Genomic DNA, 25,950 nt, shown 5'->3' on the forward strand with positions numbered 1-25,950 from the left:
GGTCACGGACTAAGGTCTGTACGTAAGTCGGTTCATTTCAAAAAGTGACTGTTGACTTTTGGTTTCACACAGGACACAAACCCTGGTCTCCTGAGTGGAAGTCCTGTGGTTGTTTGACCTATAAATACTTTGTCACCTCACGTCCTTGTTTGTTCCCCGCGACAATTACTATGGTCACTAGAGGGCGCCGCCTAACAAAAAAAACAGATATGTGTGGTTATGATCTGTTTGCACAATCAACATAAACGGTCGTTTTCTGGGTGACGATGGTCTGATCTACCGTTCAGTATAAATGTAGCTGTTATTTTGCCTTCTTACTGAAGATTCCATCATTACAGCCACTAAGACCCATCTGGATCTAAATTTGCAGCTGTCATCTTGGAACAAAACATCCTCATAGTAATAGTGTGTACTGCTGGATTCAAGTGCTCTGTTAGGGTTGGGAAACATCGTGCTTTGGGTTTCCCTTGCATTGATTTATTTGTGGCGGCACGGCACAATATCAACACTGGCCGCCACATATTGATTTTCTATTTTCTTTCCTATTTAATATGGGTAAAATGCAACAAAGAGAACTGATGGGAAAGCAAGGTGAGCAGATTAAAGTAGGCCGTGTTACAAAATCCTGGGGGAAACCGGTTTGGACCCGAACACAGATGCAGACATTAGGAGGTAGTGTTCAAGGACTAAATGACAGAGTTCAAAGTCCATAGGCAAGCAGGTAAACAGAGAAATCCAGGAGACTGGCAGCAAGGAATAAAGTAGGAATACAAAGCCTGAGGAACTAACTTGACACGAGAGATAACTGCTGAAACGCTTCACATTGGGTGCCATGATGAACTGACAATGAACCAAAGGAGAGCAGGGGGACGAGACACAAGTGGAACAAATCAGGGAAGACGTGACAAATAAAGAGAGGGAGCCAAAATAAAACAGGAAACACTAAACATGACTCATCGAATGAATGAAACAAGGAACGTAATCCAAAACTGTCAGGATTGGCAAAGTGCAGAGGCAGTCCATAACTATATATTTAACATATTACATAAACATATTCACTTATAGTAAACCAGTACACCTAAAACAGTTTCCTCTTTTTGGAGTTACATTACATTACAGGCCCTATCTTGCACTCAGCGCAATTGCCTTTGTACACCGACGCATGTATCATTCCTATTTTTTCACAGCAGATTTTTCCCTCCACAGACGCACGTCGGTAAATTAGGGAATGTATTTCAGCGAAAAGAGGAGGCGTGTTCAGGCGCAAACATTCCCTGGTGCTATTTTGTAGTTTCAGAAAACAATTCCACCACAGACCAGGAAAAACCTGGTCTAAAGTCAGTGGCGCTAGTCTAAAGTCAGTGGTGCAGTTATTCAGATGCTATTTTATTGGCGCGTGCTTGGCCATAATTTAGCGTGTGAACAACGCGCATACACTTTGCTTCTCTCATCTACACGGACGCAGCAGTTCCCATTTTTGCAAACCATACATAATTACAAAGAAAAATATTACTGAAAATACGCTTCAGCTGTTTGGATAGATCAGAAGGCACATTACAGTACAGTCCTCAAAAAGTCCCAGCATTCTTTGTGGCTTGTTGTGTTTTACACAACATTTCCATGAATCATGGATGTGTTGATGACATAAATGAGGAAATATTAGAGGACTTAAGGAGATATGATGTTAAGCAGTTAACCATAGTCCTCATAAATCTCATAAGAAAGAGAAAGGCGACGGATATCCGGCCGAAAAGAAGGACATCCAGAGGAATTTCCGGCAGCATCGGAGCAATCCCGGTGGATTGGTGGTGGATATAGACTAACCATCCTGTGATGCCCTGAAAACTCCCACTCTCTAATGTGTAGCTAACAAATATATTCATTTCAGTATATGAATCCAACCATGTGACTGACCGCAGACCGTGAAGCGGTGTTAAGTTAGGTTTCTACATTACTGTCCGAGCAAGGCTAATCTGACAAAGTTTCAGGCTGAAAATACTGAGTATTAGTGTATGTGGTGAAAACATACTCTCACTCCACAGAGCAGGGCCGAGGCTCTGCTACACTTTCTCTCATCAGTCACTCTCACTGGCTGACAAATGGTCAGAGGAGTCCATAAAAGACAGCAGACATGATGTTCAGTTAATGATGGAGGACATGCTTTTGAATTCTTAATGTGGCTCTGCGTGTAATTTCTCTCAGCAGAGCAGCTGAAACTCTGCGGCCGTTCATCTTGTCCGGACACATTCATCCACTCAGGAAAATGCTGTTCATATCTTACCTGCTTATAGCTACAGTATAAGATTTACTGCTCAAGCATTCATTGTTTAAAACACCATGCTACACTTTAAAGCTCACACAGGCAAACTGCTTTTCATGCTGTGAATTGTCATAATACATTTATTAAGAACAATGGAAAACCAGTAATAGTGAGCTTTTTCCTTAATTCACTCACTCTAAGTCTGAAAATGCATGAGTACTGTATATTTCTTACATATTTCCCTCTTGAATGTTTATTATTATTTTATATCATAAAAATGATTTGTTTGGTCGGTCGATCAGTCTTTTGGTTCACTCGTCAGCTTTGCTGTTGCTGTCTGTGGTCCTCAGATGATGACTCCTGTTGTATCAGGGGACCTCCTTCTGACCATTGTCTCACTGTCTCTTATCCACCACATGGGGATTGTATCAAATGCACTCACTGTTAGAGAAGTCTGTAGCAATACGGGCTAATATACGGTGTTGATATGAAGGAATTTTCTGTAATGATTTTTCACAGTAGTTTTTCCGTATTTAGATTTTTGGCTGAAAAGATATGTCCGTTAAAGGTACAGAGGATATACTTTAATTTAGAGAATTTTCCATTATTGGATTAACAGAAATTTCCGTAAACTTAATGGAAAACATACTGGTCATTTTCTACGGATTGGTTTCTTACAGTGCTCTTAAAGAGATTGAACCATAGACCGAATTACCGTGAAGCGATAACACAAAAATCACAGATATAGATGAGCAAAGTAAAACATTTTTTAACAATGTTAAGCTGGACAATGTATGTGTCTAGGAAATATTTTGTAGTTGTTTGCCTGTGTGTGTGTGTGTGTGTGTGTGTGTGTGTGTGTGTGCTGACTCCAGGATGAACGGTGGACAACTCGGACTGCTTGAAGCCAAAACAGAACATAATGAGTTTAATTGGAGCACAGAAGTGCTCAGAGCAGAGTGACGACATTGCTTAATGAGACCAAATTAAAAAACACATTTGAAGAAAATGAATTAAAAAATCAAAACCATTTTGCAACCCATTGCTAAGGGCAGTGAGGGGCACAGGCAGAAAGTGTTGAGTCAGTGCCTGTAGTTGAGGAAATGTCCTTATTTGTGGAGAGCGGCACAGAAATTAAAGCAGGGAGTCAAACACTGACAGCAAAAACCTCACCAGAGATTATGTTTGATTCTTAAAGAGATATTTTCTTTTCTTCCCTTCTTCCTATTTTCAAAGATTAAACCCAGCTCTGTCACGACACCGCCCACACAAAGATGACACAGAGCTGGATGAAGTATTAAGTATTTACAGTATCTGATCCAACACTGCAGAAGACGTTCACCTCTGTCAAGACCAAAACACATGAAAAATTACCTGCATCTTTCATCTGAAACCAAACCTTCATATATACATGACATTATTGTCTTATGGATTATCACTATTTGGTAAATACCATATAGCATGTAAGTATGAAATGTCATAAGGTTACCAAACTGACAGCTTAAAGGTGCTGTGGGTAGGATTGTGAAGATCTTAGCAAAGAAATTTGAACATCGAACTAACTGTCCACCCCAACCCCCCTCCCCATTATGCTAAAGCCCAAAACTTTCTCCTAAGCCCCTCCCCCACAAGGGAGAATGAATGCGTGTGCATGAGCAGTGATTGACTCGCAGTTAGCCTAAATGTTGTGATGAGTTGAAGAGCTGCTCAGAGTGTGAGTTCAGGTTGAAGCACTAAAGACGGGACAATGCTGCGGCCCAGCAGGACAGAACGACATGAATGGAATCCTCAACAGAGAAAAACTCAGAGCAGATGAGCCTAAAGTGGTTTCATGTGGATTAATCATTTCAAATGGAGTCGGAATGACATTGAACTAATGTTAAGGTCATTTCATCACAAGGCCATGTTGTCATGACAACATGCAGGTGTAAGGAAAAAAAAACTTTTAAGATTTCATGACACGTTACCAGCCATCGGACATCAAGATCAAACTGGTCAATTCCAAAATGATGTTTAAATACCATCCAAACTAGTGCTGGCTCAGCTGGTTCCCAGCCAGGTTCAGCCTGGATCTAAAGTCACTGGCAGCTGAGGTGGGCTGGGAGCCAGACAGGGGGGGAGGGGAGAGAGAGAGAGAGAGAGAGAGAGAGAGAGAGAGAGAGAGAGAGAGAGAGAGAGAGAGAGAGAGAGAGAGCTAGCTGGTGGCACACTGGTTTGTGTGACCAGCTTATCAACACAACAGGGGCTCTGGCTGAACAAATTGCCTTCTCTGTTCACTGTGATTAGACTGCAACAAATGCACAAACACACACACATGCGCGCACGCACGCACGCACGCACGCACGCACGCATGCACGCACGCACGCATGCACGCACGCACGCACGCACAGTCACTGTTCAGATGATGTGTTGGCAATCAGAGACAAGCAATTGCAGAAAGATTTCCAGCCTCATTTTTTCTGTGGTGAAGGGTCACTGTGTGTGTGTGTGTGTGTGTGTGTGTGTGTGTGTGTGTGTGTGTGTGTGTGTGTGAATGTGTGCATGTGTGTGTGTGTGTGTGCGCGTGTGTTTGTGTGTGTGTGTGTGTGTGAGATCAGTTAAGTCAGAGTGCTCTATGAAAGCGTTCACATACTGGTGGCACAGCAGAGACTCTCAGAGTGATTCTGATAAAGGCAGATTGTAATCCCATCATCACTGATAATCTAGGATTGAACATGTTTATGTTTATATTCATTATCTCATCTGACAACTTGGAAAAATTCGAAGAAAATTCAAAACACACAATTGAGGAAATCTTCAAACTATGAAACTAGAAGCGCAGACCTCGTCACGAAGTGAATGCAGTGTGAATTTCCACAAATGTGGTTTAGCCGTCAATAGGTGACTGTGAGCCGGGTACAGGCACAGCCAGATGACGGTCCTTTCAGGGGCCGTGGTAGTGGAGATTAGAGAGAAGAAGTGAGCGTCATGCAGCGATGCCAGTTATGTTTAGGCACCAAAACGACTCGTTAAGTTTAGGAAAAAGCTCGTGGTCAAAACTCTCCCGATGAACGAATGAGCATTTTCTGGGTGAAAGTATTTTGTTTTCGCCGCAGAGTGAACTCCGCTCTTCGGCTTGAAAGCGCTGTTTCATGTTGACACCGCGTGGTGCTATTTCCTTTTGAGATTATAACTATTTCTCGATGATCTCTTACCTAATATCATAATTCTAACACATATGTCTTTCAATGCTAGGAGAGCAAAACATCTGATGAGATTTGAACTCAAGAGGAGAGGCCAGACTCTCCATACAAACCCCCTCTTCATGTCTCTCACTCTTTCTCCCTCAGACTTACAGATTGTGATGTCTGTATGCATGAGACTCAGTTTTCTCTGGGATTCTGCAGTAGACAGCCAGGTGTGACTCTGAATAAAAGAAGTTCGACATGACTTAGACAATCCATTTCTGTGGGATTTGGCGCGGATGGCGGCGCGTGACAGCAGCAGGCCATTAGGACACTCTGTGGTGCAGTCAAATCAGCTCTCATTTCCAGCTCTGAATTGAGCTGAAAATGTCAGCCTTTGCTTGAGACTGGAAGGGCTGCTGGAGGAGTTTATTTCTCTGGTTTTTATAGCTCAAAGCGTGACAGCCTCTCATCTATCTGTCAGGACACACAGACTGCAGCTATTACAGAGCTGGGCTTAATGGGGGTCATTGTCTAATGAGTTATACATGGACTAGAGTTGAAGGGTTCCCCCTCATTTTAAAATTATTATTTCCAATTTCTCTTTTCTCAGGAAAACTGGGATTTCATGCTATAAAGGACGTTTACAGAAAATGGTATTTATTCTAATTTTTAGGTTATTTTTTCATATATATTTGCTTGTGTGGTGATATGTTTAGTGGAAGAACAATACTTTACCCGTTGTAATACCTCTGAGTGCTTATAGGGGAGTGTATGACAATATTTATGGTGCTAAAATGGTCATAAAGCGATATGAGAGTACTTCCTTGTTTTATGAATGAGGTGGCCGGCGAGTTGAAGCAGCTGCGCTGTGTTTGACTAATCAGTGGGGACAGCCCTGCAAAACCCATCCTGAAGGCTACTTTACTTTCAGAAAGTAAAAGCCCTGCTCAGGGGGGCATACTATCTTTACGTAAGACTCACACTCACACTCCTGATGAAAAAAGGGAGGAACAGTATTTCTGGTATTCTGTGTCTCCTGGGGCCAGACCAGATGTGATATTAGCTACTGTCTGTTTATAGCCTGAGACCATTTTTAAACTTGAAATTGTTCATTCATACCTAACACTTGTGCAAATTTCCCCTTTGTAAACCTGCCAATGCCAAGTACCCTGTGCAGAGAGGGTTACATTTACCACACATTAAGACAGAAACAGAGAGGGAGTTTGACGCCCGCACAATTTATGTTGAAATCGGAAATGGAGACAGTTAATACAACATCAGTTTGATTACTAGCCTTGTAACAGTGGTAGCAGCAGCAGTAGTTGTGCTAGTTGAACTAGCAGCAACAAGTAGCAGAATAATCCTGCAGACTGTTGAGCATTGGCTTAGTTTATAAGTGTATTTCTTGTGTTTGATTTCTGAGTAGCACAGCTTGATGAGAGACACAGCCTGTCCTCACAGTTCCAACCCGCTCTATTATTAGGCAGGAGAAAATCTCTATCAACCCTCAGGAGTAAGCTCAGCCTGCAGGGGGCACTGCTCCTCACTGTCCCACACACACACATACAGCATGGAGATCAGGAACAGAACACTGAGCTGCTGCTGATGGAAGCTTTACATTACATCCTCTTCACTGTCCTCCACTATAACTCTGAACTAATAGCACTATAATCAATGTGTGTGTGTGTGTGTGTGTGTGTGTGTGTGTGTGTGTGTGTGTGTGTGTGTGTGTGTGTGCGTGCGTGCGTACATTCGTGCATGCTGCGTGTTTGAATGTGTGCGTGCTTATTATGTGTGGGCTGCAGCAGGAAGTGATTCATTGCCATAAACCACAAGGATTCATACACCAGTGTACACACACACACACACACACACACACACACACACACACACACACACTCATGCAGCATACTGACACACTATAAACCACACATCATCACCTCCTGGACACTCACTCAGTACGTGTAACTGGCAATCACTGAGATAGAACGCTGGACCTGTTTACTCTTGCTCCACAAACACACACACACACACACACACACACACACACACACACACACACACACACACACACACACACACGTTCATACTTGTGCAAACAAGGACATGTGAGCTTATGCACAGATGACAAAATCTCCCACCAACAGTATTCCAGTGAGTCCAATGTGGCAAACATTTTTTCAATTGGATTTTTATCTATACTGTCAAATCATAACAGAAGTGATCTCAGGACTCTCTACAGAGTTAGGGTTAGGTCTAAACCACACTATCATTTAAAAACACAAGAAAGTGTGCGGAGTGTGTTCTGATTAACGGCTGTTTGAACCCACAAACTGCTCATCTAAAAACACAGATCACATCATCACTCTGAGCTGTTTCTGATCCATAATTCCAGAACGTATTGACATTGTCAGACAACATTAGTGCATTACTGAAGGAAATATTGACTCTGTTTTCATTTTCATAATTGACAGCATTTTCATATTGACATCAGCACGCCATCGAGCATCAGCCATTGACGTTCTGTCATGACGCGTTTCATAAACAGCTCTATTAGATATATAAAGATGAAAAGGACACAGTTGGTTCACCAGGCGCCGAATGATGGTTTGTTCACTGCAGAAGATTAATGTTCAGATGTTATTTTGGTTATTTTACGTATTGGCCAGACATGGTGGGCGTTTAAAATGTTAAGATGATGACGCACCAAAAAAGACACAATGCACGTTTTATTTCATTTGTATGACTCATATCCTGTGATGCATTTTTATACAGAACTTGTGTTATTTTGTCGCTGTCAGGCAGTAACCTTGTAACTCCATATTTCATCTTTTTTTTTTCTGTCATGCTATTGGTCACTCTTTAAGTCTGTCTGTGGGTTCACAAATATTTAAACAGTGACGAGGCAATTTTGTTGGTAAATAGCTCAAAATAATTTTCAAAACAATTGTCATTTCCTGAAAAACAACGGTTTTGGACATTCAAGGTGCAACAGCGACGATTTGTAATGTAATGTAATTTGTAATTTAAATATCTGGTCATTATGTCAGAACATGCTGGTGATTGTTTGACTCGTCAATTAAATCTGAGCATATGTTTCAGAAATCTAATATCTAATATATATATATAGACTTTTCCCATCCTACAGTGTAGTGTATTGTGCTGTCCCACTAGTGGACAGCTCCTGGTGCTGAAATGAGCTGTATTAAATATGGCAGAGGAACCACAGGGTCATCTGTCCACTGAAAACATGGTTTTAAGTATTTATTTAACATTCACAACTAAATTAACAACAATCAAAGTTTAAATTGAGAAGAAAAAACATCCTTAGTTATTGGTTTAACATTAAAAGTCTGCTTCGTAGGGACTGTGTAGGAGTGGTCCAACCAGAAGAAAACAAAGGTGAAGGTCCATGGACATGTTAATGCTAGGAAACATCGAGTTTCTCTGAAACTCCACAACTGTCATCAGTTGATCTGTTGATTCAAATGTTTCCGACCTGCAGATCTTCAGACCTCCAATCAACCAAAAAGGTTCCTAGCTGAACCTAACAGCCAAAACCAGCTTCAGTAAACAGAAAAGCAAAAAGAACATAAGCTATTCTCTTCATCTGAATCTTATCTACAGTGAAAACATGAATCCATTACACATCCGTTCAGTTTTACATCTGATCTAACAATGGCCTCGTCAGATATTCAATGGATATCGGCATATTTAAAGGTTTCATGTGCAAATAATGTTGACCAGCTCCGGCTTCAGGACTGATTCAATATTCCTGTATCATCACTGCACATGTGTGACAGATGATTGACACACACATTGAACGATGTGCTCCGGTTGCAGGGGAAGAGCAAAGACGTGCCATCATGTAACTGCATAATTATACTCTGCTAGCCCACTCAGGACTCTGCTGACATGCAGAGAGCTGCCATCAATAACAGCAGCTCAGCTGTCAAGGAAGAGAATTCTGTTAGAGTTAGTTGTCTGATAGAATAACATCCATGTGTTTCCACAAAGGACCCAAAAAACATCAGCACAACCACTGCAACTGCAGCGCAACACATACAGAGAACCTCAGAGGGAGAACTCAGGGGAAAAAACACAGAAGGAGCCACACATAACGTCGTATGAGCAATCATTTACAATTATTAAAAAGTATTTTTCATCAACAACTGGGAATATAGAGGACCTCCACAGAGTTGTCTTTGTTTTGCCTGTCAGGCTGCTGCAGCCTGTTCGGGCCAAACGCAGCCTGACAGAGGGCTTTGTACACACTTCTCGAAAGGAAACTACTGTCGTGGATTTTAATAGTTGCCGATTTTACTGATCAATTAATTTTCCAAGGAGACCGAGATGGTACTATAATAATAATTTTATTCAAACAAAAAATCCTGAGTTACTCTCCAGAGAAACTGAAGACGTTCTCTAGCATGCAAGTACTTTTTATTTTGGGAGGATGGACCTTACTTGCGCCACCTTAAATAAATTATAGGTGACATTTTATTGTTCTAATGAAGAAACGCTACATTTGAACATGAAAGAGCAGTGTTCTGTCACTGAGCTGGCTGACTGGATAATATTTTTGCCCTAAAGTATGATTTGATATTATTTCTTGTGCTTACAGTAAATAAGCCCTATCTCAGTCTCAACATTTCATCTCAGTGTTCCTTCCACTAGCTGCATGTTGCTAATTAGCGTGAATGCTCTGACCCAGTGACACAGCAGCAGCACCTGGCATCGCTCGCTATCTGATAGGGGGGGATTTGGGAAATCAAGCTTCATTCATCTGTCCATTTCTTAATTATTCTGTTCAGGGTCAAGAGGGGGCGAAAGCCTTTCCCAGCATGCATCGACTGGACGTGCAACATATACACAGACACATTTCCATTTGACTGGGACCATACACTGGACCATGCCTGCATAAGGTCCTGAATACTATGCATTTACAACTTCCTGAGCATTTATATATTATAACCTTGACCTTTCTTGCCTATTTAAATGAGAAGAAATGTCATCCTTATTTATAAGGATGACATACATGCTACACAGTGATTCTAAAATGTCTTTTTAATTATTTCATTCTGCTCCCTGATGAGCCCAGAGGAAGAAAATAGCTGCAACTCTGTGTCTCATTATCGCCTTAACATCTCAAGCCAGACACACACACACACACACACACACACACGTGCGCACGCTCTGGCGCTGACATGATGCAGGCTGTCACATCGACGTGCTACATAATGGTTGCTAATGTTATTGGTTATTTGAACACCGTGGCTCGCTCATTGTGTTCAGGCCTCAGAGTGACCAGCAAACTGTCTCTTTGTTTTCATCACTGATGCCAAGGTGACTGGCTCGGTCACACCACTGAATGATATCATAAAAGGTAATTACATTGCAGAGCATTCTGCTGATAATCATTAACAAATGCATGAGTAATAAAAACTGAATTATGTAACAGTTTATGAAGCTTTCATGCGTTGCCAGGCTAACATTATGTCTGCTTTACTCTGACATGCACTGAATGGTCGAGTGGTGAGGACTGAAGGCAGCATTTCATTTGGATTTGTATGTATTTTTCTTATAATAGGAATAATGTGGCAACACAACACACGGTGAAAAGTGGATTTGAACATCCTTTTGAATCCACTTTTATAACCACAAAGATCTGAAATGTATTCTGTGACTGTCAAAATGTCTCTGAGGTTCTCTCTCTCTCTGACACCAGGTAGGTGAAGTTTATTTCAATCGTACAGCGTCAATGAAAGTTAGATTTGTAAAACAGCAACTATGTGACTTATGAGGACATTTTCATTGTTTCTTTCCATCAGTAGTTCCAGTGAAACTTTACTTTGCAATAATTTAAGCCTCACAAACTAATTTCCTTTCAGCCTAATTTTAATAATATTGTAATACAGTTTTTCTTGATTGCTTTGATGCAGCAGTCAACTCAAACTCCATATTTTTCAAAACAGTTAACACACAGGCCAAAACAGTGGCACTCATGGTCTAAATGACACATTTTGTTTGCAAAAGGCTCTAACCGTGCCAAAACATTTAAAATATACAACAAAGGCAAATTCTGCCTTCAAACAACACAACTTGCAAACAAGTGTATGAGCTCTTCCAATCAACCATTACACAGTGGACTACAAAATACAAAATACAGCACTCAGTGTGAATCAGTGCACCATTGCTTGTCACTGTAATCTATTACTATACATAGCTTTCATGCCAGTGCCACTTGTTGTCAAATTTGCCTTCTTGCAAAGAATTGGATCCAAAATCAGACGTGCTTTGATGCTAATTTTATTGATTCCATTGATTCTTATTTTCAAACTGTGGCTGAAAACTGAAATACTGTAAATATTACACAAAATACATGTAAACCAAAATAAAATATATTACAGTAAAGTATAAACATCTATTACTGTAGAGTATAAGAAATAGCCACTATTGATATTGATGGGGCCACATGGCCTAACCCTGCACACTGATTGTTAATTGAAGATTTGTGTGAAGGAGTGTCAAACAGGTGCTTCATTTCATACTGATGTAGGTAGTTTCTAATAGTTAGGAACAGATATTTTCTGTTTGGTTACCATAGCTAAAACAATGGAGTTTGGACTGCTTGAATGACATCCGTGGTAACTGTTCTGCAAAAGGGTGGGAAAATGTGTCAATCCAATGAGAAAGGGTTAACACATTCGCAAGAGGTATCTTCTGCTCTGCTGAGACGGTGATGATGAAAACCGAGTGGATCCCAGTTTCTTTAAGCAGGTCAAAACATAAACTGTAATAATAAAACTAATGATATGTTTATTTAATATAGCACCTTTAGCTATTTTTACTTAACTTTAAAGGTCCCATGGCATGAAAATTTCACTTTATGAGATTTTTTAACATTAGCATGCGTTCCCCCAGCCTGCCTATGGTCCCCCAGTGGCTGTAATTCTGCACCAAGGCTGAATTTCGGGAAAGAGACTTTAGATACAGTATTAGGGGACCACTAAGGTCTATATAAAAGAGACTTCAGATACAGTATTAGGGGACCACTAAGGTCTATATAAAAGAGACTTCAGAAACAGTATTAGGGGACCACTAAGGTCTATATAAAAGAGACTTCAGATACAGTATTAGGGGACCACTAAGGTCTATATAAAAGAGACTTCAGAAACAGTATTAGGGGACCACTAAGGCCTATATAAAAGAGACTTCAGAAACAGTATTAGGGGACCACTAAGGCCTATATAAAAGAGACTTCAGATACAGTATTAGGGGACCACTAAGGCCTATATAAAAGAGACTTCAGAAACAGTATTAGGGGACCACTAAGGCCTATATAAAAGAGACTTCAGATACAGTATTAGGGGACCACTAAGGTCTATATAAAAGAGACTTCAGATACAGTATTAGGGGACCACTAAGGTCTATATAAAAGAGACTTCAGATTCAGTATTAGGGGACCACTAAGGTCTATATAAAAGAGACATCAGATACAGTATTAGGGGACCACTAAGGTCTATATAAAAGAGACTTCAGATACAGTATTAGGGGACCACTAAGGTCTATATAAAAGAGACTTCAGATACAGTATTAGGGGACCACTAAGGCCTATATAAAAGAGACATCAGATACAGTATTAGGGGACCACTAAGGTCTATATAAAAGAGACTTCAGATACAGTATTAGGGGACCACTAAGGTCTATATAAAAGAGACTTCAGATACAGTATTAGGGGACCACTAAGGCCTATATAAAAGAGACATCAGATACAGTATTCGGAGACCACTGAGGCCTATATAAAAGCATCGAAAATGTCATAGGACCTTTAAGTAAAGTTACCTTTGGAACAAATTTACTTTAATCCTTTATTTCTACATGCAGGCAGACTCAAATTGCATCCCTGTCTCACTCCATGCCCCTGTTTAAAGAATTCTGTGTTTTTGGAGCCATTTGTTACTGCACATTTATTTTCCATGTACAGTGATTTAATAGTGTCATAAACTTTACCCCCTATACCGCTTTCAATAAGTTTATAAAAAAGCCCTTCATGCCATATTGAATTAAACCCTCTCCCTCTCCCTCTCCCTCTCCCTCTCCCTCTCTCTCTCTCTCTCTCTCTCTCTGTTTCACATTGATCTCCCACTCTTCCTCCTCGAGACATTACATAAAAGCAAAGCTTCCTGATCACAGAGTGCCTATCATTTTGGGGGTTTTCTGCTCATTTCACAAAACTCTGTGTGACTAGCCTGAAAAAGCAGCGCTGAGTGTTGAAGCAGCGCTGTGTTGCACTCTCCTACTCACAGTGGTGGGCGGAAACAAGAATCACGGCTGCACCAGCTTCTTTTTCTTTTCTCCCAACAACCTCGCAGCAAAACGGATCAATAATGAATTTTTTGTTCTCACAAATGAATGTCTTTCGCAGATCTCTATTCGTTCTTCTTTGTCTCTCCACCCCTCTTGGAAAGATAACGTACTAACTATTCTCTATGCAACAATTTTGCAGTTACAGCTCTTGATTTCTTTCCAATGGTTGCTGTGCTGTGTGATCCTGATGCTCTGTGATGTGTTGACTGCTGCCAGCTGAAAGGTTTCACACACAATCGCAGGCTCGAGATTCAACAAGAAATACTTGACGCAAGGAGAAGAAACGCACTATTTCTACCGCCCAAAAAAATTGAGAAGCACGTTGAAAACGTCCAACTTTACCCAGCACGCTGCGAGTCTTTATACCAACCACCTGATGTGTGCAGAGACTCAAAATCATTTCAGTACTGTTAACAACATGTTATAGCACACAGAGTGTACAATGAGTCTGTTGACAAGAAAGAAGGCCCAATGTTAGTCTCTACAATATGTTCACATCGATTCCTGGTCTGATTGTTTCTTTGTAAGTATGCCGTGTACCTTTTATGAACAATTGTTATATTGTTTTTAACTTAGTACATTATTTTTTCTTGTAAGGTGACCTTGAGTGCTTTGAAAGGTGCCTATAAATAAAATGTATAATTATTATAATTATGATTATAATTATTACATTTAATTTTTTTTTTTAACTGTAGTGAAATGAATGTAAGTCAATGGCTGAGTGGAAGGTGAAAGAAAATCTAGTTCAAATCCTAAATGCAGTTGTATCTTTTGGTAAATGGTCAGCGGTAATGTTTGCAGTTCCACCACACTGACTTGTTCATATATATATATATATATATGTATATCTATATATATATATATATCAGTTTAGGCTGTGCACATTTTCCTATGCACTCTGGAAACCCTGGGTCTCTTATGACTCACAGTGTTCATTTCACTGTGAGCAGCAACAAGCTGACTGTGAAAACGGATCTGAACGAGGCTCAGACTCAGATGCAGACGGGATTCTGCTTCTCAAGCAAGCAGTGAGAGCTCACACCGCTGCTGCTGAGATGGCCAGCTGACATGTAGAGACGTGCGTGCGTGCGTGCGTGCGTGCGTGCGTGCGTGCGTGCGTGTCTAAATAAGAGAGTCCAGAGCAGAGACTTGATCCTGAGGTTGGAAAATCCCTGAGACAAGAAAGACACACACACACAGACACACATTCATACACACACACACTACTACAATGCGGCAAAAGAAAGTTCATGTAAAAGCTGTTGATCTTTCATCTTGACACCCTGTCAACATTGTTATCTACTGTAGCGCCGCCACAGCACGGTGAGGTGAAGTGAGCCGGAGCTGAACAGTACGCTCACTGTCAGACAACACACATTCTACTACCATGCTATGAAGGCATTATCTCCCATTAGCTCATGCCACTGCCAAGGTACACTTCACTGTCAGCCTGCTCACTTCCACACTGATGTATTGTTTGTAAGAATGGGTACCAAGGGCCGGTCGGGAACTAATTTTTCCAACTATTCCGACACCACGTGAAAAAACACCCTATCACCCTAGCAGTCCACAATAATGTGACGCTGACAACTCAATAGTTCTAAACTTCAGAAAGCACCAGCATCTGTTTAAACACCACTGTTAACATCAGCTCACACATGAGTTAAAGACAATGAAAACTGTGCAGTCATTGTAATGGGGATGTTAGAATCAGGATGTCTGTCAACTGATCTTATTTGACAACTTGACTGAATTTACAGCCGCATGACGAGAGCTGAACGTAGCCTCAAAGTCAAACAGAGTCCATGTGTTGCCTGTTCTGTACTGTTGTGCGGATGCATGGTGCTGTTTTGGTTGCTGTAGGTTATCGGAAATGATTGATACATATATAAACCACAGATGTATCATCCAGTGTTACTGACACAGCTTCTGATTGGGAATGCTGATCACTTTCTAAGCAACTGACACATGATGCATGAGGAACATCCAGACGGACACACACACACACACACACACACACACACACACACACACACCAATGATTGACCTAAATGTTTTCTGTTTCTACGGTACCGCTGGCAGCGACTACATCATATCAGTTTCCAGCAGAACAGAGAGAAAGCAGAAAAAGCAGAAACTCCATCTTATGTTCTTCTTTACAAAGTAAATAAATGTCAGACTGACCGACATGTGATTTCATTTTCCTTAGAAAACTATCGGTTTTTAGAAATGTCTCATCATATATTGTCTCTAGAAATGTATTATTCAACTTTTGTTTCTGTTAAAGAAGGAAAAGAAAATCCCAATACTCAACACTATCAAATCACAACACTTCTAGAATCATAATTAATGAAAATCGCAATACAAATCCAATCAGCACCCATGTATTGGAAAAGAACCCAACTGGGACAAAAGCAGATCGTCCCAGCCCTACGGAGCATACAGTCGCCTCTGGTTTGTTCCTCGAGCTGACTGAACCGTCCAACCAATAACTCCCATCAAACCGTTTCAGAGTCTTGTTGTTTTATTGTCATCCAAAGGAAGGAGGATTTATTGAGGGACGTTCAGCCTTCTGTGGTATTCAGACCGTCTCCCATAGACAAAACAGGATATGTAAGGGGATTTGGGTCTGCGGGGGGGGGGGGGTTGTATTCAGTGTCCACACAGGGAATACCAGGCTTTCACGGATGTTGGAATGACTAAGGCGGTTCATTCCAAGAACACTGACAGTTGGATTTAGAGTTGTGCTTATGAGCGATTGAGTCATGACCGGTTTTACCATCCAATAAGAAAAAGCTATTTGGAGATTTCTGGGCTTATTACCTCTCAGGCTGGGCTGGATAAAAAAGGAAATGCCTTTAGGGAGATGCTGCAGAAAGTGACGGGGAAGAGTAATAATGGTATTTAAAGGAACACAATCAGGAAATGCTTTTTCCTGCTGCACTTTATTCAAGAAGTGATCCTCTCAAATCATCTTCAGCTTTCTCGTTTACAGTTAAAATGGCAAAGGAACATCTTTTAGGCTTTTCCAGAGTATCCACTGTTTGAGTTACGGATGGACTCACAGGAGGGACAACCTGACCAAGAAAGAACTGTCACCTTGATACACTCTTTGCTAAAGAATTGACCCCCTTGTTACGCACTGACATTTTATTAGTCATAAGTGCTTTCAAAGGGAAGACTTTTTTGTTCTTCTGATAAATAAATAGATTTGTTTGCACGTATTTCCCCTCATATCCTCCTTAAATATTTCAGATGAAATGTGCATGCAATGAAAGGATAAAAACAACCGAACGTGAACCTCAACAGACCCAACACTGTATGAGGCGTACGCTTCTGTTTGCTCCAACACTAATGATCAAGAGATGACTTGACTCAATGGCCTCAGTTTACATAAACCTTCCTCTAAATTAAAGATAAATATTATAGGTTAAAATAAGATGAAGGCATATTTTAAAGGAGGGTGGTTGCTTAGTGCACTCAGTGTCTTGTAGTACAGGCATAGGCGTAATTTGCAGGGGGGATAGGGGTGGTTACAACCCCCCAATAATCAAAACTGGCCAGCGCGGGCGCCCAGATAGCTCAGTTGGTAGAGAGGGCACCCATGTATAGAGGTTTGCTCCTCGGCGCAGCGGGCCTGGGTTCGACTCTCTCAATAGTGCGGCCCTTTGCCCCCCCTCTCTCCTTTCATTTCTTCAGCTGTCCTGTCAATAAAGGCCTAAAAATGCCCAAAAAATAATCTTAAAAAAAAACAAAAACTGGCCAGTGCAAACTCTACCTCTTCTTAATATTGTGGTGGACATATCCCCTGCATCCCCCCCCAAAATCTACGCCTGTGAGACAAACACTAGTTCTACCTAACAAGCCCATTTGAAAGCATGCATCTCCTCTTTTAGCCCAACTGAGGAAGCTTCAGTCTGATGGCAGCCCTTATTCTGTGGGTCATTTCTCTCTTCCAAAGATAAACAGGACAGTGGGAAGCTTTTCTTCCACACAAACTCTAAATAATAAAGACCTACATTCTGCAGACAAAAGGTAACCTCCTTTACAGTGGGTTTCCACAAGCATCTCTAAGGCAGACACGGACACACTGCTGCAGCAGCACTTACATGGAGCTGATGTTCTGGAAAAGGTCTTCGATGCTCCCGGTGCTGTTGGCGGTGCTGCCGGTGCCCTGGAAGGACAGCAGCGGGAAGAACCTGCTGCTGTCCGACTTATTGCAGTAGATGTCTGCGGGCGAGCAGGTGCAGGTGGGCGGGCAGTCCAGCAGGGAGCCCAGGTAGTGGTGGCAGAGGACGCTGAGCAGGAAGAAAAGCCGCCAGCAGCACCAGATCCTGGAGGGGCGCCGGGCGCCCGGCAACGCGCCGGAGACATCCATGCTGTCACGACTCAAGTGGACAGATGTCTTCGCAACTTTGCGGCGCAGCAGCAAAAAGACTCAAATCCTCCTGTTCATAGTCCGTCCAGTGTGTGTGTGTGTGTGTGTGTGTGTGTGTGTGTGTGTGTGTGTGTGTGTGTGTGTGTGTGTGTGTGTGTGCGTGCGTGCGTGTGTGTGTGTGTGCGTGTGTGTGTAACCGGTGTCCTCACCTTATTTCTCTCAATGCAGTCCAAATCTTAAAATAAAAAGTATCTCCCTTCATGTCCATGCGTATCCATATGCCTGTGAGCGAGCGCGCGCGCGCGTGTGTGTATTGGGGGGTGGGTGGGGGGTGTCAGAAATTTTGATGATGCCAGTCACGGTTCTCCTGCGCGTTTAAAAAAAAAAAAATCACCGGTGGGAAGAAAAAAGGAGGAAGAAACCCCGAAAATATTCCAGGTCCATGAAAGAGTCTGAGCGCGTGCAGAGCGGTTCTCTTTCTCTTCTCCTCCTCTCTCTGCATCGTTTTATGTCATCCCTTCATCTCCCCCTCTCTGTGTCTCTCTCTCTGTGTCTCTCTCTCTCTCTCTCTCTCTCGCTCTCTCTCGCTCTCTCTGGTAGCATGCGCTGAGATTGGTGGAGAGACATAGACAGAGACAGGGACAGGCTGGCGGAGAGAGAGAAACACTCCATCCTCCGAGCTTCAAGTCCCACCTACTGGGCACACTGGAAACTGACACAGGCGCTGGCGCACAGGCGCCCGCACGCGCACGCGCTTTTGTTTTTAGATGGTAGTGGCCCCACAGAAATAAAACACACACACACACACACACACACACACACACACATACATTCAGTTGTGTCTCCTGCCATCTCATCTCGTTTAGCATCTGTAACTTCTGTTCTGTGTGTTCAGAAGGAACAACCCCAGGGCCACACGCATTGATTGAGTGTAGCTTCATACTTTGGTCCAGAGCAGACATCTCTGTTGAAGCTAATATGACATGTGTATTGGATGTTAAGCAGAAATGTTAAAGCAGTGATAATGAGTCCATCCTACCCCCTCCCCGAAAAGACGCCCCCATAAGTCCTTTGTTAAAGCAGCAATTCTGCCCTATATTTAGGTTTCTAGTGGCGTCGCCCTCTAGTGGCCGTAATAGTTGTAGAGGAGCAAAGCAGGAAGTGAGGTGTAAGAGTGCTAAATAACTAGGCAGGTTGGTGGATGGGTCAAACCTCCACCCAGGAGACCAGAGTTAGTGTTGCGTTGGAAAATAAAAGCAAATGGCGAGTTGTTTTAACTTTACGGATAAACAGAAACAAAAATCATTTGGTCTCAACATTGGAGGGACACCTTATAGTGGCCGGTTGGGGGGGGTCGCCCTGCAGAAAAATGTGAGCGTCAAACACTTCATTTCCTGTATTCTGGTGAACTTTTCTGCAACAATTTGTGAACACAAGTAGACACAATTATTGTTTTCCATCAGATCGATTATAGATCTTGACATTTTCCTATTTTTTGAGGGGGACAAATCTACCTTTTCTAAATATTAGGGGGGCGTATCCCCTGCATTTTGACCCAATCCACCATCTTTTTCTGAACTTAACTAAGTAGTTTTGGTGTCTAAACCTAACCAAACTGAACCGCGACAGTTACCTTCTCTGGTTCAGATATGAGGATGGAAAACCTTCCTGTGGGGAGGAATAAATGACAGATATCGTTGTATGGTTTGGAGGACTGGTTGAAATAATGGATTTGCCACTTAGGGGCAGCGGAACAAGCTGGAAACACAACATTGACATATTGTGACCTAATAATGTATTTACAGTAAATGTGTTAGCAAACACTTTTTTCCACATCCAGCAGAGCACATTCTCGTTGACCTGGGGTGGTGTTTGGGTCCACCTGATGACAGCCAGAAACAAGCCACTGTTCCAGCAGGTATAGCAATGCAGCCGTTTATTAGTTACACCTTAGTATGAAAAATCAGAATGACTGTGTGAAAAACGATCTATAGACCCAATCACAATGTCTGTCTGTTTCCAACAACTTTCGGGTAGAAGACTCCTAGTACATACTAGTCTATATGTCGACGTTTCATTTACGGATTGTTCTGGTGTCGCCGGAGGTTCCGCCAGATGTCCGTCCCCTTCCTCTTTCTTTGTGTTGGCGTTCTAACCTCTGGTGGATTTGTGAGGACTATGGTTAACTGCTCCTCAGATCTCTGCAAGGTAAATCCAGACAGCTAGCTAGACTATCTGTCCAATCGGAGTTTTCTGTTGCACGACTAAAACTACTTTTGAACGTACACGTTGCACCAAAACAAGTTCCTTCCCGAGGCTATTTTGCGGAGGCCACGTTGCTCCGTCTGGCGCTTAGCGCTGCCCAAGACGATTGTGATTGGTTTACAGAAATGCTAATAAACCAGAGCACGTTTTTCTCCCAACCCAGAATGCAGTGCGGTCTAGCCAGACCATTCGCAGTGCAGCGCTTCCTTTAACAGCACGCTGAGAGAACAGAGACAAGGAACAACTGGATCTACTCTCATCTCCGTGTTTGATGCTTTCACATGTCAACACTTTGACTAGCGTTAGCTTGGAGAGCTAATTTACCTGTTGGGCCGCAGACTAAAGAAACTGACACCAACCAAACTATCAGTCAGTCTGACTGACCGGCGGTGACATGTTGCTTTTTCTAACGCTAGATTTGGTTCATCAAAGACGCTAACAAAGCTACACAGGACAGAAGATAAGACAGCAGAGAGCACAGATAGGTGGGACCTCCGTGTTAACCTGATATCTTCAAACGTTACAGTTAGGGCTGAAAATGACAACAGAAAGACACTAGTTTGCAGATTTCACATATCTCTGCAACTCAAATCAACGTGTCAACAGTGATTTTTGTGTTAGCGCGACCTCACTGTGATTCGGTTCGTTCAACTTTTACTTCAGTGCACATGCCCCATCATACTTCTTTCAGGGGTGTCACCGTGTTCTCATAAATCCGCTGTTAACTCGCTGAGCTCACTTTACTGACAGGAATGATGGACAAGTCTAGCTAAATAAGATCCAGCTTTTAATAAAACATAAGTATTGTGTTTTTGCCAGTATTAATAGTATTTTGGCCACCAGCTGCTCCTCTGCCACCACCCCCAAGTCCAATTTGCACAAAATCTGGTAACCTAAAAGCCAGATGACATTTACTGAACACATTAGTGAGCTAATGGGTCATTAAACTCACACACCATACACCGCTCCCCAGACAGATCTTACTGTGTTTAGCCTTTGAAAATACCAGGATCACTTTGAGACGGTGAGCTGTAATAAACATGGCAGCCTCTAGGAGCCCCGAGCCACACAGAGCAATGAACAGTGAAGGTTTTGAACGTTCAATGCCAATGTTTTTTATATATATATGAATTATTCCTCCCGCATCTACAGAACTGACGATCTCATCCAAAATGAATGTACTTTCTGCAACTGTGTTGAAAGACCAGTACTCATAGTACATCGATGCCTGAGGAAAAGACATGTCATGGCATCGTGGTGTGTACTCCCTCCCTCTCACTTTGTCTGTCTTTGTGTATTTTTTTATCCTTGGGATGCTGTTGCTGTTTAAAGCTCCACTTATACTGAGAATAAAGGTAAAATATTCCCCACTACAAAGCTCTGAGGAATCTGTGCTGGAGCAACAACACCTGTAGGCTTAGCAAGCGCACACACACACACTCACACACACACACACACACACACACACACACATACACACACACACACACACACACACACACACACACACAAACCCACATTAGTGTTCAGGTTTATTAAAAGCTGTATGATTGCGTGACTCATGATCATGAACAAACATGTAGTCTCATTTCTGTGTCTCTATGAACATGCCTTCATTATTGCCCACAAAAAGATCACTTGTGCACACTTGAGAAATATTGGCATAGTTTGCTTAGCCAGGTACTTGGCTCGTTCCAACTACTAGTAGTAGTCAGATGCCACCTCTCAGTCTCACTTGTGATATTATAGCATCCATTCAATATTAGTAAAGTGAGAATATTGGCAGTTAGCTGACCGCTATCACAAATTATAGTTAGCTGGAGTCCATTTGACATATCCAGGCCTGTATATACACTGTATAGAGACTCTGTACTACATCCAGTATTTTTACTTGGATTTTTGTATTTGTTTTGTGTTACTGCCAGACCACTTAGACGTCACCTTTGCACAACTTGTATATTACTGTAACTCTTTATTTGATCTGTATGTTTTGTAGATTCTTTACTGTATATTGTATGTTTTTATTTTGCTTATTTATTGTTTAACTCTATGTTACGTTTATGCTTTGTCTTGGCCAGGTTGTCGAATTTGTTCTTGATGATGGATCTTTCAGGGAGGCTGAGCTTTGATTGCCACTGTTGTGTGATGTCAGCACACTCTCATCTGAACTCATCTGAAAAATAGCTGTTACCATGGCGGCAGCTTCATTTATTATCTATCTTCTCCACATTCATTTGCATTATGTGATTGACGTAAACCCCCTTGAAATGGTTTCGGAGAAGCAGTCAAGATTCAGGTTTTTTTTTCTTACCAGAAAAGTAGAAGTGAGTGAATAAGTGAGTGTGATTTTCAATAACCATAACAGCACGAATAATTGACATGGAAATCAGAAAACACAGGTAAAAGATCTTATCATTTATTGTTTGGCATATTACAGGACAATTATTATGCTCAGCAGCATTCAAAATAAATTTAGGAGAGAAAGACTGATAAAGACCCTGCTGTCTGACAACAGCAATGCTTCCTTTATACCAGGCACAAGAAGAAAATAATTTCTACAGAATGAAACCAACAGACTGTTTTTATCTGGTTGCATTTATAGCTGCCTTTAGAAACATACTTAAGGACACTTTACTGCACATTGACAGTTAAAAACAAGCATCAATGTGTATTTTCTTGTTGGGACTATAACTGCATTCTGTTGCGCAACCTGTTCAAAGACAATGAATGAACCTAGGACATTGTTCTGCGTCATTGTTTGCAAGTCATACAGCGCTGACAATGGTCTGAAAGTAGAGATTGAGAGGAGGCTATGTGGTGCGTTATAGTGTTGGTGGGGAGGTCAGAAATCTGAGGCTTAAAATGCCATTTTTTTTCAACCTGGACCCTATTTTCATATGTTTTTGTGTGTAAGTGACTGATGGGCACAACAATCTTTGAAAGTGGTCCAATATTAAACGTGAGCGCTGTAACCGGCAGCCACAGACCGGGCTGCAATGTAACCCTATGGGGCAAATGTGCATTGTCAATTTCATCCATTAAAAGTGCTGTTTTTGCTGCTGACAGACTCAGAATATTATTCTAATTGTCTGACAACATTATGGAAAGGATCCCTACAGCAATAGAGCTTTTGAACTAGAAACAGCTCTGAGGTCGCTAGTGCTAAACCCACCAGACTCCATTTAAAAAAACAATACTTTTAGCGTGTATAGAGCCAACATTTTTTCGCATGTAAATCGGTAAATTCTGTGTTTATTTCAACCAAAACTAGAATTGTGATAGTTGGAAAAGTGGAAAGACGACCCAAAACGGCTTTTCATAGTTTTATTTTGTTTCTGTTGACTTTGAATGAAGTGTATTTTATGATGCTAAAATTGCTGTTTATTTACATGGAGTCTGGTGTGATTTTTTGGATGTTTTTTATATTTAAAAAAAATTCTTACTCTTTAACAGAAAGCTTGCCCTCCTTAGAAATCCTTTTCATAATGTCAGACACTTAGAATATTAATCTGAGCCTGTCAGTGGCAAAACAAGCACTTCTGTGAACATGAATACAAGCTGCACTATTGCCCAGTTAACTTAGATTGTAGCTTGTTTCTTGTTTAAAGGTGCTGGGTGACACGATGTTGGGTGACGTATTCACGTATACGATGAAGTATTTTCAAACAAAACGAGACTAGCTCGTCCCTCTCTCCTCCTCATCCTGTCCCCTCCCTTCCGTGCTTCCGTGCACTAACCCGCCCAACCCCCACCCCCAAATCCTTCTTGTCGGTTATTGGCTGGAACGCTGGGTCACTGTTTGTGTATGTTTGGTGGTGCAGGTTGGCCTAGATTGTTTTTGTTGCCGTCTGTAGAGCCTGGACTGTCTGCAGAGACCACGTTATTTTTTTCAGTGTGTTCAGGGGTCATGCGGCTCGCGGATAGTGAGGAAATGTTTGCTGTATGTGACAAAAAATGCTATAGCCTAAAAATCGCGTGACATCGCTTTGAGCACCTCTAATACTGGACCAATGTCAAAGATTGTTGTTCCCATCAGTCACTTTGACACAAACACATAGGAAAATAGGGTCCAGGTTGAAAAAAACGGTAGTTACCCTTTAAGAGCCAACTACTACACAGCAGTACAATTCCCAAAAGGAAGGACATGTGTGTCTTTGTCCTCTCAAAGCTGATGGATCCATGGATCAGGTAGTGATTAGTGAGAGAACTTAGCTCGCCATCATAGTGAGCATCATATCTCATATCATCATTTATTATTGTGATAATAACACATCCGACTGCGCAGATGTGATTTCATTGATAATATTATAAAATTATTAACATTTTAGCAAAGAAGGAAACTGAAAGCCTACATATTTTATTTTAGATTGTTGTATTGACTAAAGTGTGACAATGATATGACAAGGTCTGAATTGTGAGTTAGAGTGTTGTAATGATGGGAAATAGAAGACCATATCAGACGTTTGGATTTTGTTTTATACATATTTTCATATATGGACACTGAGTGAGTTGCTCTCTGACTGCAGCTGTCTCTGTGTCTGTCTTTGTTGTCTTGTCTGTGTCTTTCATCATTATCATATGTGATGTTTTTTGGTGTGAAATGATGCTATTGTGTGTGTTTAGTCTTTGTCTGATGATGTCTTATTTTGTATTGTTTACAATGTATTGTAATGTTTATGATTTGTTATTGCATTGTCCAACTGTAAAGAGAGTTGAAAGGACGTCAGGAAGAATGGCAGCTAAAAATGCTGTCCTGTCTGTCTGTGCTCCTCATGTCTTCCTGTATGTGACAGTAGTTTTTTCTCATCCTGTCCTGCTGCTGCAGCTACATCTATTCTACTATGCTTTTTGGCTAAAAGGGTTTTGGTCCCAGCCATTCAGATGACATCAATCAGATGTTATTGCCATGTCTTCTTAATGTACCTATGACCATAATGCATTATGGATGAACCATTGATTCCTAATGGCTAGTTAATGTACTGCATGTGACCAGGCTGTGGTTCCATGATAGATGGACAGAAACAAACCTCTTTCTCACGCATGCACGCACACACGCACGCACGCACAGACACACAAACACACACACACACACACACACACACACACACACACACACACACACACACACACACACATACACACACAGCATATTCACTGCCTCTAATGACCAGTATTGGGTCTAATTTTTAGTTTATATACAAACCTAAAAGCTTATACTGTTGTGTGCCACAGCACTCAGTCTCCCTAACCCTAACCCATGATTATTGAAGTTTTAATATATTTTTATCTTTTTCAGCACCACAGTAGCAGCATGGGTCCAAAGGTATCAATGCTGATTGGCCAGAAATGTATATTCCCCAGAAATAAAGCGACCGTAAGGTCCCAATTATAAGCCACCCGCAGTAGTCTTTTTCTGTAGTAAAATACTTTTTTTTTCAGTTTTCAATTCTCTGACATGTATTTCCTCTGTGACAGCAGTGTCTGTTCTGTAGAACTTCTGTAGGTTAAAC

The 25,950-nt window shown here is 41.6% G+C and overlaps 1 protein-coding gene across 3 annotated transcripts in view; it reads right to left on the reverse strand.

Annotated features, from left to right (window-relative positions):
* ntrk3a (neurotrophic tyrosine kinase, receptor, type 3a) overlaps positions 1-18,686 on the reverse strand; it is a 143,140-nt gene extending 124,454 nt beyond the window's left edge. For 2 of the 3 annotated variants that reach the window (XM_039809717.1, XM_039809716.1), the window contains exon 1: positions 17,907-18,314. In XM_039809717.1, coding sequence (XP_039665651.1) covers positions 17,907-18,175 — 269 coding nt within the window. In that variant the 5' untranslated portion in view covers positions 18,176-18,314. Of the gene's footprint in view, positions 1-17,906; positions 18,315-18,384 lie in introns of those variants that run through there. The other variant, XM_039809718.1, reaches the window with a different exon arrangement.
* Positions 18,687-25,950: the final 7,264 nt, after the last annotated feature.

This window comes from Perca fluviatilis, chromosome 8 (genome assembly GCF_010015445.1).
Source record: "Perca fluviatilis chromosome 8, GENO_Pfluv_1.0, whole genome shotgun sequence".
In the NCBI taxonomy this organism is placed as follows: Eukaryota; Metazoa; Chordata; class Actinopteri; order Perciformes; family Percidae; genus Perca; species Perca fluviatilis.